Source organism: Siphateles boraxobius, unplaced genomic scaffold (assembly GCF_051911475.1).
Source record: "Siphateles boraxobius isolate OS27281-9 unplaced genomic scaffold, OSU_SipBor_1 9, whole genome shotgun sequence".
Lineage (NCBI taxonomy): Eukaryota > Metazoa > Chordata > Actinopteri > Cypriniformes > Leuciscidae > Siphateles > Siphateles boraxobius.
Window position 1 is genome coordinate 9,209,048 of NW_027509219.1, and position 20,606 is coordinate 9,229,653.

The 20,606-nt window shown below is 35.6% G+C and overlaps 1 protein-coding gene across 1 annotated transcript in view; it reads left to right on the top strand.

Moving 5' to 3' along the window:
- The window catches only part of adgra2 (adhesion G protein-coupled receptor A2), an 85,083-nt gene that overhangs the window by 45,316 nt on the left and 19,161 nt on the right, over nt 1-20,606 (top strand). Inside the window, exons 3-6 of the mRNA XM_077224468.1 lie at nt 17,101-17,172; nt 18,382-18,453; nt 18,639-18,710; nt 18,880-19,043. Of these exons, the coding sequence (XP_077080583.1) occupies nt 17,101-17,172; nt 18,382-18,453; nt 18,639-18,710; nt 18,880-19,043 (380 nt within the window). The remainder of the gene's footprint in view (nt 1-17,100; nt 17,173-18,381; nt 18,454-18,638; nt 18,711-18,879; nt 19,044-20,606) is intronic.

Consider the following 20,606-nt stretch of genomic DNA (forward strand, 5'->3'; position numbering starts at 1 on the left):
GCACAAACAACTTTGCTGAAAAACAACAATGTTTACATGTAGTGTATTTATTATTAAATGGACAATTGATTTGCACAAAAATACTTGTCTACTGTCTAAAATTACTGTACTTGTCGGCGCCGCACTGTCACTGTTCGCAATATCTTGTGTTGTTTGCACTAAATGTTGTTTGCACATATTTGCACACATGCACTTTATGTAGTGTCCATAGTTAGTTTTGTATTTAGCATCATATCGTGTTTATTTATATCCTTTAATGTAGCACCTTGGTCCCGGAGGAACGTTGTTCATCATTTAACTGTGAACTGCACTGCCACTTTATATTACTGTAATGACAATAGATAGATGGATGGATGGATGGATCTAACCCAATGTAACTTCTGTGGAACAGACTTCCATTGTATGGATACAAACAATATGATGTTGTGAACTATTCCTTTAAAATGTTGTCTACTGTAAGCTTAATGAGAATAGATTTCTTTCCTGCAGTACCTGCCACCAAAAGTTAAGAAAACATACTCTTTTATTGAGTGTCTGAACAGGGTCAAAATGAAAATTTTGCCCAAACTTCCTAATTTAACATGTGTTCATTATTCTGTTTTTGGAATTAAGATTAACATTGTTTCCAATGTAGGTAAGGATATGACATTATCCAGAGTGGGAGTGCAGTATACATGTGTGCTGGTCACTGCTAAACTTCTCATTAAATCTGAAGGGTAGTGGCAGTGGCAGTGAATTTAACCATCTTTCCCCTAATAAACAAAGCTAGAGAAAGACATATGTGGATTCAATCAGCTTCTTATGTGATTAAAAGTCCAACAATCATGTATTGATTGACCGGAATATAATACTTTAAACAAAAAATAATTGACCTCAGTGAGACAAAAATAAATCCAAGGCCAAAAAATATGTTCATGTCTATGTTGTAGATATTAAAGTCAAACACTGACACAATCTGACATACCCTTGTGAAAAAGAAGTGTGCTTAATTGTACTGAATGTGCACTTGTAGTGTACTTCAAATCTTAAAATTATGTTTTTACTGTTTCTTAACACACTTACGTACACTTTTATTACTGTTTCTTAACGTAAAAAAAATACTTTGTCATATTGTTAAATTAAAAGTTTTACTTTAGCTATACACTTTATATCGTTGTTTTTATACTATTTTATCATACTTTAAAGTAGACTTATTTTAATGTGTCAACTAACCTTTTAAAGCACATGTAATCATTTTAACTGTAGTGTGTTATTTGATATGATACATAATGTAACATATTTAACTAAATGAAATGCAATCTTTAATAGAAATTACATTACCATAAATGTTTGCCAGAACAATCGGCAGTGCACTTTAACTTATTTCAAAGACAATAGAAGTAATTATATTATTACATGTAAAGATGTACTTAATCCTAAATAACTGTGTCAAAAAACAATCTTAACTTCAACTAATTGTATTAAATATAAATTTAAACTGTTTTAATTTACATTTACATGCAATTAAGTGACTTTACATTCAGTTTTTTTAAAGTATATATTTGTTTTAAGTGTGTTTAAAAGTATGCTAAAGGTATTTTTGAGTTAAAAAGATACTCAGTGAGAAAAAAGGACAGTTGTGCAGACTTGATTTTATCCATCAGTAATTGATTGAATGGCAAAAAGAAGAATGTTTCTTAAAAGTGAAAAAAAAAAACACATTTCAGTTGTAATATCAACTGGAATTTGACAGAAGTTTCACTAGCCTTGATTTGACTGGACTTGATTAACTAGGCCTCACTGTTTACTCAAAAACTCCTCCACAGCACAACAACAGTCCAAGTTCTTCTTCCAGAGTTCATTTCAAGTTCTTGTTGAGATGTTGAGCCAATGAACACGCCTAACAGCAGGGACTGAATATTCAGTTATCTCAGACTTCATTTCCAGTAGCGACACGGTGAAGAAAGTGTTAAAAGTGCGGGACAGAACAGGAACAGAGGAGTGTGTGAGGAAGAAGAAGGGGGGCAAACCGCTGGGGTTGATAGACTCCAGATGTGACTATTAGATAAACTCAAGGCAAGGGTAGTGTTTGTGAGTGTGTATATGTGTGCTAGTGTGGGTGTGTTTATGTTGCTAGCGGGACCCGATAGCGCCTGAGCTTTACACGAAATGCAAAATCAGGATGGAGTGACAGAGCGTACGTTTGTACCAAGAAGTCGGTGAAAGAGCAGACGAGAGTCGTTTTGGGGAGGGCATTTTCACCGTGTCTGTGAAATGCACAGCTGAGCTGAATTAACAACTTGAGTTTTTTTTTGCATTTGCTCTCTGTTTCCTTCTTTCACGTCTACAAGAAATCCTTTTCATTTTGCCCTCCTAAAACCCAGACTGACTCGATCTCGAAGTCCACCCACATGCAGGAGTGTTCACACATAGCTGGTCATTGTCCTGCATCCATTCACTCATATTGTGCTCTGTTGCTGTCAGACAGCTGTTTCTTTGTACTCACATTGGCCTAGACAGCGCTTCAATGCTATAATCTTAAAATATTGTGTGCCGGCCCAACATGCAGAACTTTCGATTGATAATTGCATCTTTTCCAATATATTGATAATTGGACTTATGGAAAATGCAGCAAAAATTTTATAATAGAGTTCAACGGTCAGGATCTGGAAGTAAAACCCCATTCATTTTCCCCATAGGGGATTTTTAATGGTAACTTGTAAACCTTCAAAGATAGACCTACTGTGAGCTATGAGATTGTTAATAATGGCACATGCTTATGGTGAAGCCATCATTGTGCATTACTTTAACTTTTGTTTTTTAATAATTGTGCTTAACAGCAAAATTCCAGGTAAAAATCTAAATTACCAATGATTCTGCAAATAAAATCACCAATCATAGGTGAGCAAATTGTGCCAAAAAATAACTCATTCAGTGCCCGCTTACTCCCATGAAGCACTGCACATTATGTAATAGAGTCAGTCTCCCAAATCTCTCAAAATACTTATGTTTTTGCGAGTCAATTCAAGTCATCCTCATTTATATGGTGCTTTTAACAATGTAGATTGTTTCAAAGCAGCTTTACAGAGATAAACATATCATTTAAGGTAACAGAGATTGGTTTGGTTTTATAGTGGTTCTTGAAAAATGTTTTTTCCAGCTAAAGTTAGTTTTGATTGATTCACTTCCGTCTAAATGATCATTTGTTATTAAATTAGGGGCCGCTAAGACGACACCATTTTCTCTAAACAGACTTTAAACGTGAACCTGTGATAGACACATGTGCATTAAGAATTGATTCTATAGTTATGTGCGTTTGAATATATGTGCGCAGGTTTGTAATTCCTTACAAACCATGCCTAAACAAACTACTTGTCTTGTCTATAAATTTTGATGCAGAATTTTATTTTATCTTATCACTTTGGGTAGGTACGCGAACCGAAAAATTCCACAACGCTTTATCTGTAGAGTGGTATAGGGATCCTCCATAGGGAGAGGCTAGTTGGCACTTCAGCAATGCATTGTCATCGGGTCCAGGCGAAAGTCCTTCGTCAGATCTGGAAACGGCCTGGATCCGGCAGGCTGCGGGAAAACCTCGGGATAAACAAAGACACTAAAATTAGCGTAGATGCCATTCTTCTTATGATGTAACGAGTATATCAGGATTTAAGGGAAGTGTTCCCAGTTCCGGCTGACCTAATCTAAGCAGCCTAATATTGAATTATAGAAGTCTATAGAGTGTTATGTGAATGCTAGGTCAAAGAGATGTGTTTTTAGTCTAGCTTTGAACTGACAGACTGTGTCTGCTTCCCGGACAATGTTAGGAAGATTGTTCCAAAGTTTTGGTGCTAAATAGGAAAAGGATCTACCGCCAGCAGTCGATTTAGATATTCTAGGTATTATCAACTGGCCGGAGTTTTGAGATCGCAATAGACGTGAAGGACTATAATGCGCTAAGAGCTCGCTCAAGTACTGGGGAGCTAAACCATTTAGTGCTTTGTAAGTAATCAGTAATATTTTAAAATTTATACGATGTTTAATAGGGAGCCAATGCAGTGTTGACAGAACCGGGCTAATATGGTCGTACTTCCTGGTTCTGGTAAGAACTCTAGCGGCTGCGTTTTGAACTAGCTGTAGTTTGTTTATTAAGCGTGCAGGGCAACCACCCAGTAGAGCATTACAATAATCTAGCCTTGATGTCATGAACGCATGAACTAGTTGTTCCGCATTTGTCAATGAGAGCATATGACGTAATTTAGATATATTTTTAAGATGGAAAAATGCGGTTTTACAGACACTCGACACGTGACTTTCAAATGAAAGATTGGTATCAAAGAGCACACCTAGGTTCCTAACTGACGACGAAGACTTAACAGAGCAGCCATCAAGTGTTAGACGGTATTCTAGGTTATTACGTGTGGAAGTTTTTTGTCCAATAATTAGAATCTCTGTTTTTTTCAGAATTTAGTAGTAGGAAATTACTAGTCATCCAATTTTTGATATCAACTATGCATTCCGATGATTTTGTGAATTGGTGAGTTTCGTTCGGTTTGGAAGAAATATAGAGCTGAGTATCATCAGCATAACAGTGAAAGCTAATTCCATGTTTCCTAATGATATCTCCTAAAGGTAGCATGTACAGAGTGAACAGCAGCGGTCCTAAAACTGAGCCTTGTGGTACGCCATACTGAACTTGCGATCGATAAGACATCTCTTCATTTACTCCTACAAACTGATAGCGGTCAGATAAATATGATTTAAACCATGCTAATGCAATTCCACTAATGCCAACATAGTTTTCTAGTCTATTTAAGAGAATGTTGTGGTCAGTGGTGTCAAATGCAGCACTAAGATCAAGTAACACTAATAGAGAGATACAACCACGATCGGATGATAAGAGCAAATCATTTGTGACTCTAATGAGAGCTGTCTCAGTGGTATGGTGTGGTCTAAATCCTGACTGGAAATCCTCGCAGATACCATTTCTTTCAAGAAAGGAACACAGTTGTGAGGATACTGCCTTTTCTAGTATCTTTGACAGAAAAGGTAGATTTGAGATCGGCCTGTAATTGACTAATTCTGTAGGATCAAGTTTCGTTTTTTTAACAAGCGGTTTAATCATAGCCAGCTTAAAGGTTTTTGGTACGTATCCTAGAGACAAAGACGAATTAATGATGTTAAGAAGAGGATCTATGACTTCTGGAAGCATCCCTTTCAGTAGTTTAGTCGGTATAGGGTCTAACATACATGTTGTCGATTTAGATGAATTAACGAGTTTGCAAAATTCTTCCTCTCCTATGGCAACAAATAAATCAAATTTTACCTCAGGGAGACTATAATGCCCTCCCTGATGTGATGCTGTAGTAAACGGTTGCATAGTTATAATTTTGATAATTTTATCAATCTTATAAGTGAAGAAGTTCATAAAGTCATTACTGCTGTGTTTCTTGGAAACTTCTGGGCTTGAAGCTTTCTTTTTCGTTAGTGTAGCCACTTTTTCAAATAAATACCTTGGATTATGTTTATTTTCTTTTAATAGGGTTGAAAAATAAGCAGATCTAGCAGCTTTTAAAGCCTCTCTGTAAGCAATCGAGCACTCCTTCCATGAAATCCGAAATACCTCTAGTTTTGTTTTCTTCCTGTTGCACTCCATTTTTCTGGCTGCTCTCTTAAGGGCCCGGGTGTGCTCGTTGTACCACGGCGTTGGACTATTTTCTTTAATCTTCTTTAAGCGCAACGGAGCAACTGTGTCTAAAGTGCTGGAATGGAGAGAGTTAAAAGTTTCTGTTTTAATATCAAGTTCTTCTAAGCTATCTGGGAAGCTGAGACGATGAAACTGATTAGGAAGATTACTGATAAAGCAATCTTTAGTGGCAGAAGTGAAAGGTCTAACATACTTGTAACACGGAGTTGGCTTTGCAGCCTTGGCTAAATGTAATTTATATGAGACTAGATAATGATCTGAGATGTCGTCGCTCTGCTGCAGAATTTCAACAGCATCAACATGGATTCCATGTGATAATATTAGATCTAGAGTATGATTACGACAATGAGTAGGTCCTGACACGTGTTGTCTAACTCCAATAGAGTTAAGAATGTCTTTAAATGCCAATCCCATTGCATCTTTTCCATTATCTACATGTATATTAAAATCACCAACAGCAGTCAATACTAATTCTGATAGAAAGTCAGCAAATTCTTTGATAAAATCTTTATGGTGCCCTGGTGGCCTGTATACAGTTGCCATCTGAATTCTCAAACTTGATATATCGTTTACATTATATATTTTTACATTAAGCACCAACACTTCAAAAGAAGTATATTTAAAACTAGATTTTTTTGTGGTTTTGAAAATATTACTATAAATTACAGCAACACCTCCCCCTTTGCCTTTCAGGCGAGGTTCATGTTTATAACAGTAATCATGGGGGGTGGACTCATTTAAAGTAATGTAACCGTCTGGTTTTAGCCAGGTTTCTGTCATACACAGCACATCTAGGTTATAATCTGAAATCGTATCATTAACTATGAGCGCTTTTGAAGTAAGGGATCGAATATTCAGCAACCCAAGCTTTATCGTTTGCTCATCTGTATTATATCTATTTTTTATTTGTTGAATATCAATTACATTTTTAACCTTAGATCGGTTTGGACGTTTTTTGGATTTCCAAATTCGGGGAACCGACACAGTCTCTATATGATGATATCTAGGTGAAAGAGGCTCTATGTGATGGGATTTATCTGACCTTGGTGACGCGAGGCCGCTAGCAGACGGTCGGTTTAGCCAGTTTGTCTGCTTCCTGACCTGAGCCCCAGATTGTCATGTTTTGTCTCTAAGACTATGAGCCAAATTACTAGAGAGAAGAGCAGCACCATCCCAGGAGGGATGAATACCATTTCTTTTCAACAGGTCAGGTTTGCCCCAAACACTTTTCCAATTGTCTATGAATTCCATATTATTTTGCAGACACCACTTAGACAGCCAGCCATTGAGCGATGACAATCTGCTAACTATCTCATCACTCCTTCGAACAGGAAGGGGGCCAGAGCAAATTACAGTGCCTGACATCGTACTTGCGAGTTCAAACGCCTCTTTAATATTAATTTTGGTGATCTCCGACTGGCGGAGTCGAACATCATTAGTGCCGACGTGAATAACAATCTTAGAGAATTTACGATTAGCATTAGCCAGCACTTTTAAATTTGCTTTGATGTCAGGCGCTCTGGCTCCCGGCAAACATGTGACTATGTTGGCTGGTGTCCCTATTTTCACGTTCCGTGTAAAAGAATAGCCAATTACCAGGGCACAATCAACAGAATTCTCAGTGGGTGTTTCACTGAGTGGGGCAAATCGATTTGTTGTGAAAATCGGAACGGAAGAGTGGTTTTTTGATCTAGCACACTTACTATCCTCAATTAAAGTTTGGATGCGTGTTTCTAATTCTGAAATCTTCTCCGTCAGCCTTACTGTTTCCTTGCATTTATCACATATAAACCCTATATTGCCGACTGGGAAGCCTATGCTAAACATGTAACATGAAGTGCAGGTGACAATAACAGGACAAGACATTACTCACCATGTTTGTTGACTGATTCTTACTCACCTGGGCTTTTTATGAACTCAGAGGCGCGGGCGAGAAAAACAAATAAATAACTGAGCGCACGGGTGGCGTGTTAACAGGCTAGCGAGTTACTAGCGTGTTGTGCTAACAATAACGGAAGCTAGCGATGTCAGGTTAATCTGAGATGTTGTCTAAGCTGTATGTAGTAGTACTATATACAACTAGAAATGGTAGTAAATGATGGTTCAAAACAGAAAGAAATAGAAAGCTAAGACGAGGCTTAGACGGAGCTTACAGCCTCGAAGCAAACAAAACACAGCAGGCAGCTAGGCAGACAGGAGCAATCGATCAGGATCAGGAACAGCAATCGATCAGCAAGTCGAACAGCAATCCAGCTTTTACCAACGCTATCTCACGACCAATTCGTACGAGTGAGTACGAGGTAGCTATGATTTGTCTAAACCCCAGTGATGGGTAGGTTTAGGGGCGGGGTCAGGGGGAGGTAATTTGTACGAATTCATATGAATTGGGCAACTCGTTAAATATGTACGAATTATTAAAAATCTTACGAATTCATGCGTACCACATTCGTATGAATTAGCTACCTCATAAAATACGTACGAATTGCCGTGAGATCGTGTTGGTTTTTGCATATATACGCATGTTTTGAAATTATCTTCAAATATGTTGTTTCTATACCCTTGTGGGAAAAAAAGTATGCGTAATTGTATTGAATGTGCCCTGTTAGCAGGTATGTATATTAAAGGTGCAGTAAGCGATTTCTGAGAAACGCTGTTTAAAGTGGGTCGGACAGAGCACTACAACAGCACCAATCAGCAGTAGGGGGCGTGTCCACGCATGATGGGGGAGGAGAGAGAGAGAGAGAGTGAGCAAGAGGGAGATTGTTGAAGAAAGACTGTTAGAGATGGCTGAGAGACATAGCAAAAGAGAAAAGGTCAGAGGAATATCACTGTAAAAGGAAGGGTTATGATCTGGCTTTAGGACCCATGTTAATATTGGAAAAGTTTTCCAGCACTGGATTTACTAAAGAAGGCCTGAAAATGGATGCAGAGATTGCATTGTTTCTGCGCAATGAGTAACATTGGTTTACTGTTTCACAGAACCAATATGCTGTTGTTGTAATGTTAGCTATAGTAATGGGACAGTTTTGAGTGTCATTGTTTGTCTGGAGCTGGTGTGCTGCTTGCGACCAACAACCATCTCTTGCGCAAACTGAAACTTGTGTGTTCTGAATGTTCATTTATTGTTTTTCCAAATATTCCGTGTATATTTGTTTGAGTCGATTTCAAGTTTCTCAGAAATCACTTACTGCACCTTTAAAAAAAACTACTTGCAGATATAATATTTCTGAAATAAAAGGCCACTCAATGTCAGAGAGTACAATTACATGCATTTCTTAGGCAAACTACTTTTTAACTCAAAGTAAAGTGTCATTGCATGTGTTTTACCTATTTTTAAATTGATTTAACAAGTTTATTTTATTACCTTTTGTATGTGACTGGAAGTGATGATGTCTCAGTGGGTGAGTTGTTTATTTTGTAATTAGTTTAGCAGATTGTTGTCATTTATAGGCAACCGTTGACTGGCATTGACTGGACCATAGATTGATGACTTTTCCTCTTCTCATGTTCCTTTTGTATCTGTATCTGGCAATTATTTGCCTTATTTTGTTTGTTTTATCTTTTTTACTGTAACTTATTTTTATTTTCTTATATATTTTGCTTGTTGTATTCCTCATTTGTAAGATGCTTTGGATAAAAGCATTTTTGTTAGTGGCTAATAGAGGAAATGCACATCCTCAGATTGTTTGAAAATTATATGAAGTAAAACTGGGTTTTGGCATTAGTTCTCATTACTTTTTAGCCTCTTCAAATGATTTGTCAGTAAACCTCCCTCCAAATGAAACAGAGTCCAACTGAAGCAATATTCTAAAAGCATAAATGGTATTTTTTTTAATCCATGTGCCTAATTTATTTCTGGTAGTGTACATGCTCCAAGCACAGGGCCGAACAATTTTCCACTATTCCGGTCCCAACGTTTATCTTGGCGTAGTACCTTCCTTCTGCCATTGAATATATAATCAACATTAACCACAGAAATGCAACTCTTCAAAACTGCACTTTGTCTTTATAAATTTAATAAAAATCCTAGTCAGGAAACGGTCTGGACTTCACATTAAGAGTTTATTTATTTCAAGCTCTTGAAATATGCTAAATATTTCAGTCTAAAGGGCCAGCCCTGAACTAAGTATGGATATCAGTTAAATTTATCTGGATATTAAATCATGACAGACATTTTATATATTCTCAGACTACAATGATAGATGCTTTTGTGTGGGCTTGGGTGATAATCTGCATTCATTTCAATACAAATGCAACAGAAAGTTAAATGCTGTTTCCTTTTGACTCAGGATGGACTGGATAGAGGAAAACTATTCCAATAATCTGAGGAAGGAGAGGAAAAGCAGGAAATGAGTTGGAAAAATAAGAAGCAGGCAGATCCAGATTTCCTGTTTGGGTAGGAGTGGGTCGATGTAAATTTCAAGGCAGCGTTATAAGGACCCCATTGTGTGGCCATTACATGGGGTCAGTTCTCTCACTCCCCCCCCACACACACACACTCAGGACTCCGGCGATACGGGAAAAACAGTGTTTAAAAAAATAGAGGGAGAACGGAAACCGTAAAAATAAACGAGAATCAACCTCTGTGCTGGGACAGGAAAAGACATTCGGCACCAAAATGGCTTCCGCTATTTGCACCTACATCTACAGAGCAACACACCTCACCATATCCCTCCCTCCCATATACCAAATGCACTACGTTTTCTGGAAACCCGCCTACATAAACTAAGGAACTATATAACATGTCAGAACAAATGTTGATTCTGATTAAGACGATGAAGACTCAAAATAAAACTCTGCTCCGAACATGTTCCTGTCCCAAAAAATGTGAAGGAGACCAATCGTTATTGTATCATTCTTTTGTTTTCAATATTATTAATTTGGTGGCTTAATATGAGGAATATTTGACAAATACATTTAATTTATTATTGTATTTTTGTATCAGTGAGGTCAGACTATCATTCTTGCGCATTTGATTAAAGCCATGTGTTACGTTGCAGTTTCTTTTTAAATTTACAGTTTTACCTTTACTCGCCAATGACATTAAATCGAATTCGTTCAAAAATCTAGATAGTGCACATAGAGCAAAACAGTCTGGTTCCAAAATTAAATATCCCATTTATTTTCTTTGAAGGGATAGTTCACCCAAAAATGAAAATTATGTCATCATTTTATTCACCCTCAAGTTGTTTCAAACCTTTATGAATTTCTTTCTTCTGCTCAACACAAAAGAATATATTTTGAACAATGTTGGTTGATGGAAAAGAGTTTTTTTCTTCTTCTTCATTCTATGGAAGTCAAAGGGACCCATCAACTGTTTGATTACTGACATTTCTTTTGTGTTTAGCAGAAGAAAGGATCTCATACAGGTTTGGAAGAACTCGAGGGTGAAGAAATGACGACAGAAGTTAATTTTTTTGGGTGAACTATCACTTTATGTGAAACAGATGTTTTGAGAACGAAATTGAGCTCTGAGGTTGTTAAGGGGTGAGATATTCTTGTGGGGAAGCCACAAAATAAAAGTGATTTCAACTATAAATAAATCATTAGACAAATCAACTTTATTTAAATGACTCAATCCTGAATAGAGATCCAGTAATCAAACAATTCACTGTTACCATGAAAACGAAACCAACTTATAATGTGTATCTAAATATTTTGAAATAAACTTTTTTTATATCCACAACAAGTCAATAATACATAATACTATAGACTATTGTACCATTGTTTTTCATTTGATTACGTCATTTGCAATGCTTAATGGAACGGTATGACTAGTTCTTTTTATTTTTCTGATTTGCATATACTTTTTTTGCTTTAAATCAAAGGTTTTTTTTCCCACTGTGATTAATTTCCTAGCCGACTGGTTTAGTTTATGGGCTGTGAATTTGTCGCTTTGTTCAGAATTTAACTTTCAGTCAATCATAGCAATGTGTCATAGCTTTCTCGTCTAAACATCTGCATGTTTGAAGACCTATCATCATGTTCTTACAGAAAGTCTTACCAAACCATGTGCTAGGAGAAATTATTCAGCAGACTTTGGCTGGGATTGAAAGTGATTTAGAGACACTGATCAAACATTATTCTTTATAAATCCTTTGTGAAGTTCATGAAGGTTCATTAATCCCGTTAGTGTGTAACTCCTCAAGAGTTTTAAAGACTCATATGAAATAGCTTGATGGGTGCTGTTTTCTCTCTTGTGTTGACTCATTCCCGATTGAAACAGGAAGTTGGGCTGGGACGCAGCAATCAAAATGTGCCCTTTTTTTTTTTTTTACAAACCTTTAGTTTACATCAACACCATGAACATGTTTTGCTATTTGCTGTGAAAAAAGAACACTTTAGCATTCTTTTGGAGTACTTATTATGGAAATAATATACTTTAAAAGAATATACTTAAGTATTAATTAAATGTAATGTTTTCAGACACTTGAAATTCACATATAGTTTAAATTCATATTTAAATGCAATAGAGTGCATAGGGATTTCAAAAAGATGTTTGTTAAAGTCACTTTCGTGGGAGCAAGATAGCGGTTTTAATTAACTACACAAAAAACAGCAAGGTTTTTAACTCTGCTTCTAAAAAATGAAGAACAAAGAATGTGCTTCTGGTGTGTTTTGCCTTTTTATGCTTTTAATTAGTTTATGAAGCCACTGTAAAACATGACTTGAACGCACCATAAGCCATGGACCAAGCAATCCAGCTACGAGGTGAATCATAACATTACAAACTTTGATTTGAAGCAAAAAAGTATTTGAAAATCAGACAAAAACACAAAGGTACAAGACTGTGTACTTAACTACTTCAGTGATGGAAAGAACTACAATCCCATGAAGCATTGCGAACAGCATATTCGAATTAAATACGATAGAGAAATATAAAACTACTAATTTAAAAATGTTGATTATATATTTAAAAACATTATATTTTAAGTTGAAAAATATGCACATATATTCAAATATTTAAAGGGCACCTATTATGCAAAATTCACTTTTACATGGTGTTTGAACATAAATGTGGGTTGGCAGTATGTGAGCAAAACCACCCTAGAATGATAAAAATCCACCCAGTGTTTTTTTTTACAATCTCAATAAATCATAAACACTGTCTCAGAAGGACCTGCTCTAAGATTCGGCTCAATGTGACGTAGAATTGAGCAAGCCCCACCGACGTGGTTTGATTGACACTGTGGTTTTGGCATAGACCCCGCCCTCGGTGATCTGGACGCCATCCTGCATTGTTTCAACGACAGCCGGTGTTCAGAAACATAAGTGTTATGTTGTGGGATGTAACAATGTTCATAGTAGTTTTCACTTACTTCCGACATCAGAGCCACTGAAAATGCAGTGGATGGATTTTATTTACGAAGGAAAGGCGCCACTTAAACTTCCAAAATACGTTTGTTTGCGCGAATCATTTTCAATCCTTTTCATTTGAATCAAATGAAATCCTCAAGTGTGGATTGTTGCCTACTGTTCGCAATCCAACGTCTCAAGTCGAAGTAAGTGTATTGTATGATTTTTGAGCAAATAGTCATTTCAGTCGATGTCAGCCAATTCAACAACAAATGCGTCTAAAGTTGTTGTCGTCTTCGTAGGATGTCTGTGTATATAATTTTAAACCTTGTTTGTATAGTGTGTAACCACACGTTTATAAATATATATATTTTTAAAGATATTGTATTAAAAACTGTGCATGTTTTCTGTAAAGACAAGACATCAAAATTGCTATGTTTATACAAAGGCCAGCACATCGACACGAAGCTGTAGAACGAGGGATATTGGCGTGCAGACAGAAACATCACATAAATGTAATTTCGTTTGTACGTAGCAAATGTTATCACAGTATTTGTGTTTGTAGTTTCAAAAAATTGCGCCAACGTTATCACAGTTTGTGTGTGTCTGTGTGTGTGTTGCACATGTATAATTGCAAAGGGGGCGCGATTACAACTCTATAAGTACATACATGATACATGTATCAAATAACCATTCCGAGACGTCCTGGTCCATTCTCATTTGTGTTTCTTCTGCCGGAGTCTCTTCATCATCTGGGTCTGATTCCGGTGCAAACATGTACGGCTGAATGCCATACAAAACAGCGGGATTCTCATTCTCAGCCATTCTGCTTCAACCGACTGTTTATTGCCATAGGTATGCAAGTTACGCCCTCATCCAAAGGCTGGGCGGGGATATGCAGCTCATTTACATTTAAGGTGGTACACACCAAAACAGCTCTTTTTAAAACAGGGCCCAAAAATGACATTTTCAAATGGTTATAATAAATTAACTGTGGGATATTTTGTGCTGAAACTTCACAAATACATACTGGGGACACCCGAGACCAATATTACATCTTGTAAAAAGGGGCATAATAGGTGCCCTTTAACTATTTTGAGAGCGTATGGAGATCGTCTCTACTACATCCTTTACGGTGTTTCATGGGAGAGGGCAGAGCCAAATAAGTATTTTGGTGTGTTTTGCTTGTTTTGACTCTGATTGGTGGAATTTTCTGTACAGCATCATGGGTAATATATTTTGGTTTCACTTTATTTTGATGGTCCCCCAACGTTCTGTTGTCTATAAGTAACATTGCACCTACATGTCTACTAACTCTCATTAGAGTACTAGTAGAGTATTAGTAGACTGGTAGGGTTAGGGTTAGAATAAGTTGACATTGCAAAGTTACTTATAGTCAGTAGAGTGTCTGTTGGAGGACCATCACAATAAAGAGTTAGCAGATATTAAGCAGACTGTACACTAATACTCTAATGAGAGTTAGTTGACATGTAGTTGCAAAGTTACTTATAACAGAATGTTCAAAAGGGACCATCAAAATAAAGTGTTACCTATATTTTATTTTATTTTTTACCATGCATCCGCTGTTAAACATGATTATATCAAAACTAAGTTGAAATACTGTGGGCCAACAGCTTCAATAGAAGCAAATATTATGGATTATGTAACAACCTCGTAGCTCAAAGTAGGTCTGTCTTTAAAGGTTTATAAGTTATCGTTTAAAATCCATTTTTTTTACTTCCAGAACCCAACTGTTGCACTCTTGGACTTGAACTTAAAATGTAATTTCATAATTGCTCCCTGAAATATGGTTAAAGTGTACTGCTTAATGTACTGATAGCCTACGCTTTTATGGTAAACATTTTAATGTCACTTCTATTGAAACTTGTATGTCATGCATTTTAAATATATTTGAATTTACACTTTTGTAATGCTGGAATTGCAATTTTAGTGTGTGCGCGCGCTCCAGACTTTAGGAAGAGAACTCTCCCTGTTCCACATTCCCCATCTCAGCGATAAGAGAGTGTCTGTGAGCCGTTGTGTTGATCTTCACACACAGAGAGCACACTTTGCTCTGACCTTTACTCTGGCGGTGTGTGTGTGAGGAAACAGTGGGTAGAGTCTCCCTTTTCATCACAGTGCTAATGAGGGTTAGGACACGCTAGCCAGGAAACAGCTATTGTTCCCTGTCCAAGAGCACTGCTACTGGCACACACACACACATTTGTGAGCAGGTTCATTCAGCAGTTCACATTCATAGACCGGAATACTCTACAATATCCAATTTACCACTCGCACATCGCACTCTTCGTAGTCATAGGAATTCAAACATGTGTACTTCATAGTGCATAACTTTCTCCTGTGGTCACTTTCTCACCTTGTACCCCTCCGCTTCTCTCACATATTCACTCTATATTAACTAATAATGTGTCAATCATGTAGCTCTCACTAGGCTATACAGATGTGACAGACAAGCACTTTACTGCATTCTGTCATACTGGTGTAAATGTCTTGGTTAATATACAGCATAATCTGTTATCAAGCTGTTGTAATGTTCATTTTTATATTCAGCACATGATATCATGCTGCAGTGTTGTTTGCTATACCAGCACTGACAGAGCTTTATGCTTGAAATACTATACATTAGGACAGAGGAAGCTTGCTTTATTATTGAGGTTTATTGCTTTTTTGTTCAATGTTAGGAAATATTAGACACATAATTCAGTGCTACAACATATTATATAATACATATAAAAATATTATATAATTTGTGGTAATGTTCATATTCAAAATTATATTTATTTATAATAATGTTTAGGTAATTATTTATTAATTTAAAACGTAGCATATTATATAAAGCACACAACATTAGCATACAACATACTTTATAATACATATGAAATTACATTTATTTCAAACATATATATATATATATATATATATGCATGTATGCTGATATTATTTAGAGCAATATTTATTTATATTATAGACTGCTTATTTATAATAATATTCTAATAATATTTTAAATAAACGGAAGCATACTATATAAAGCATACAACATACTTTATATATATATGTGCTATTATTTTATGTGAAATTTAATTTATATATCATGCCGAAACAATTCAAATTTTTCAAAGTAACAAATTGTTTTAATATTTTTTGATTTAAAGTTAGCATGAAATCCTATTTGCTTTCTTAATGCAACAAGCTTAATGGTGTACAAATTAACGTCTGAAACTCTTGCATTTTTTTATGTATTTTTATTAACTGTCCATTAGGGAATTATGGGGATGATAATGGTCAACTCATGTCTCATAATGGCTCAACCATGTTTCAGCAAGTTCAATAGAAGTGCACATCATTCTTTTTTTAGAGGTTACACCATCTTTAAAAGTTATATTAAGTGTGTGAATCCATATTTTGATGGAGGAATATGCTGATAAGTGGTTCAACACATGGACATAAGCAAACATCTGGGACAGGACAGAGGTGGCCTAGAACACTATCTTCAAAGCTTGTATTGGAAATGAATATTTACAGTTTGACTCATGAAGGAAAGTGTAACTTTACTGTGGGAAGATTCACTTGGTGTCCATGGTTTAAATAGGGCATCTCCAGTTTCTCCTGCTCCTGAATCCCTCTGATGTTTGTCTGTTTTCTCTGCTCGGGGATCTGCCTTGATTCTGAGCCTCAGGACCAGGTGTGGTTTGAGGTATGATTAAAAAAATGCAGGAATTTTCTTCCTATCTCAAACAGAGGCAGGACAAAGAAAAGGTTTAAGGCAGGGCTAGGGTCGGTGGTCAATGGCATATAAAAGTGTATGATATTTTATTTCATGTTATTTTATGCTGATATGACCTGCTTGTTTTTTTTTTTTGTACTTCAGTAATGTTCGACATATACAAACATGTAACTTCCTTTTCTTTCAAAGCACATGTATATCTATTCATCTTATCTATCTTTTTGCAATATATTAAGTACAAGAATAAAAGGCAAACATAGCATTTATTGCTTTAAAAGGAAAAGGGGTTGCTATAAGTATAATCCATGGGAAATCTATACAAACATAACATGTAAGTTGATCTCCTCAGACGTTTCTGTATTTGTCTCTTCCTCAGGGATCTCAGGAATAACTTAATCAGCACCATCATGCCTGGAGCCTTTCTGGGTCTCACAGCTCTACGAAAACTGTAAGTCATTATCCATTTTTATAACAAGACATCAGTTACACACTTTTACCAATAATTATTGCAATCATTTTCACTTACAAAACTACTTAAACCTTGATACGCAAGAAAATGAACTTGCTTGATACTTTTAAATATGAAACTAATTCCCCAGTACTGTAGGTGGTGGCAAATCACTTCATGAGTGAGTCACTGAATCGTTTATTTAATCGATTTGTTCGAAGTATGCTGATTCATTCAGTAAAGAAACACTGTTGTGTTTTGCCTGGAAAGTCACAACGGCTCTTCTATGGATTTGTCTGGAACTATTTTCTCTGCGAAATAGACTGTCTATAATTGTCTGTAAAACAATTGTCTCTAATGTTAACTTCTTGTTTATTGAACGTTGGATAATATCAATAATGTGTTTGCAATCATGCTCATATTTGTAAAAACAGCTCTCTTGCTCTTGTGATATTGCTTAATTATATCATATGTTATAATATTAAAAACAAGATCTCATCTCAAGTGCTTTTTTGCAGTCATATCTTGAATTTTGTCGGAATTTGTACTTATTTTTATGACATTTTTGACACAATCCTTCGTTTTTTTGATAACAAAAGAAATTAAATTTGAAATGTATCGAAGTTATTGATTGCATTTGAAGCAGGAAGTTTTACATCCAATCAAATGAATGATTATAGCAAATAAGACAATGCACTGGCAATTTAGTGATATCCCCATAGTTGTGATCTAGACCAGTCCTGAGACCGGTTTGAGATAAAAAAAAACTTTCTCTTAGTCTGGGAGCAAGACAAGACTGAGTACAAATGTGTGCGAGACTAAGACAAAAAATGGTTTGGAGACCAAGACCGGTCTCGAGTGCTACAACGCTAGTACAAAAACACTTATCAAGGAAAAAGATGTGCATTAGGTTTCAAATACTAGTTTAAATAAAGCCAAGTATTGGTGATGGAGCACATTATAGTCCCTGTTCCTACTCTGCTAGGAACTTGCTTCGTACATCCAATATCATACATCAAAATCACCTTGAGAAATTGCTTGACTGTAATTGAACAAATGAGCTTATAGTTTAAAAAGCTATAGTTTCAAAGTTGCACCATTGCTCATTGTATAATGATCGCTGAATAATGAAGTGTTTTTAGTTTTCTGAAGCACAGATCTATGCCTGAACCAAATAAAAGTGCATTTCATTTACTGTAATCTGTACAGCGACCTATCCAGTAACCGAATTGGCTGCCTGACTTCAGAAATGTTCCAGGGACTTACCAACCTCACTAAATTGTAAGTCATTATTTCTGAAACAAATATTTATTGGAAGGCTAAAACACACAAAGCGCTCTCTACAGGATATCTCACAGTTTTAGTTTTTAAGATGATATTATGCACTTGTATAATGCATTTGATAATGTTATTATGTCATATTTAGACAATGAATGAAATGTTTCATTTGTGTTCTTATATTACAGAAACATCTCTGGAAACATCTTTAGCTCTCTGGACTCAAATGTGTTCATGGAGTTACACTCTCTAAAGCTGTTGTGAGTTCAAGTGAATGTTTCTGTGGCTCCTTTACTCAATTAATTCCTGTTAAGATCTTGGAGATACTAAATGTCTTTACACGAATAAATGAATAATCTTTCTGGAGAAATGTCTAAGCCTGAACAACAAGCTTTATCTAATTCTTACCTCCAATTGTGTGCTTCTTAGAAACTTTCATTCCGAGTTCCTGTCATGTGACTGTGGTCTGCGCTGGGTCCCAGGCTTTCTCCGCAGCAGTTCCGCTCGGCTTGGGGATGAAACACTCTGTGCGTATCCCAGAAGGCTTCAGAACAAACCCTTGCGTCTCCTTAGGGAGAGTGACTTCAGCTGTGGTGAGCAAAATGAATATCAACCGTGTACAATATTATATTCAATCATGTAAATGCACTATGCACGTCTGCATGGAATTTATAAATATATTTACTTAATAAATTATAAAATTTATACATATGCTCCATATATGTTTTAGTGGATATACAGGGGATTGGGGCTAGTTGTCACAATTTTTACTTTTTTTTTTAACTAAGCTATGGCAAAATTTTTATTATTATTATTATTATTATATAATATGATTATTTACATAATTTATTTGTAAAAGAATATTTGTATGTTTATTATTTTTTATTTTAAATTGTATACATTTTATTATTATTATTATTATTATTATTATTATTATTATTATTATTATTATTATTATTATTATTATTATTAAAATGTTTTTATTGGACTTTTTGACAAACCTAAAGTTACTGAATTAACCATTGTGACAACTTCTCAAAAATTTAATTCCCAGTATTGGTATATAGCAAGCCATTGTTTTAGACAAAAAATATAATAATATTTTCTAGTTATTATTATTATTATTGATTATATTATTTATTTTAATATTAACTAGTATTTATTTATTGTTTATGATTTTATTTTGAATAATAACAATGCAATTAAGAGGGTTTTTTGGACTCTTGACTCTCTATATGTATAGTATAATTTATCAGCGACAGTACCTCATCAGTCTTTAATCGGCCTTGGTATTTTGTCTGAATTGAAATGTTGCTCAATCCATGTGTCTTAGCCAGCTAAGATCAAGAATATTTGTTTAAAAATTCCCTATTTCTCTGACTTTTGCCACTGGGGTCTTATTATATTTCTCAGTGACTTTCTGTTAAACCTCATCTGATCTTTTTGTTAGACAAATGCTGCATTTTTTCAAGTCTTGGGCCTCAAACCGGGGCTCCTGTTACTGTTTTAATATCAGCTCATTTCGCCATCTCTTCCTCCGCTGCCCTTAAACATATTTATATTGGCCAGAAGCACATAGCTGTGACCGACTAGGAAAGATCCCTCTGTGGGTTTGCTATTGTGAATAGATATCCTCAGCCCTCGACAAGACTCTGATTCACCAAGGCTGTTTCACAAGCAAAGCTGATTTCAAATGATTACTTGGCAACAAAACACCCAAAAAACTTTCTTACACCTCCTGCTATTTGTGAATGAGAAATAATACGTTTGAACGTGCTTCAAGTATTAAGAGATGTCCAACAATGCAGTCTATTAGGATTAAAGATGAAAACAGATGAAAACACGGAAATAATTTCTGATCCATGGAGAACCGAAGGCCTAATCCCCCTACACATAATATCCACAACAAAAAGGGGCAGAACCAGAATAGCAGGAGGCCATGTGAGAATGGCCACTCCACATAATATGTATATATAATTATTTAATATAATTATATATAAAATTATATATATATATATAATATAATTGTGATTTTATATATTATATATATATAATATAATTGTGATTACATGGACATATATTGCCAGATTTTTCAAATACTGCATAACGCACTGCCTTTCAAAAGTTTGGGGTTGAAAAAGAACTCTCTTATACTC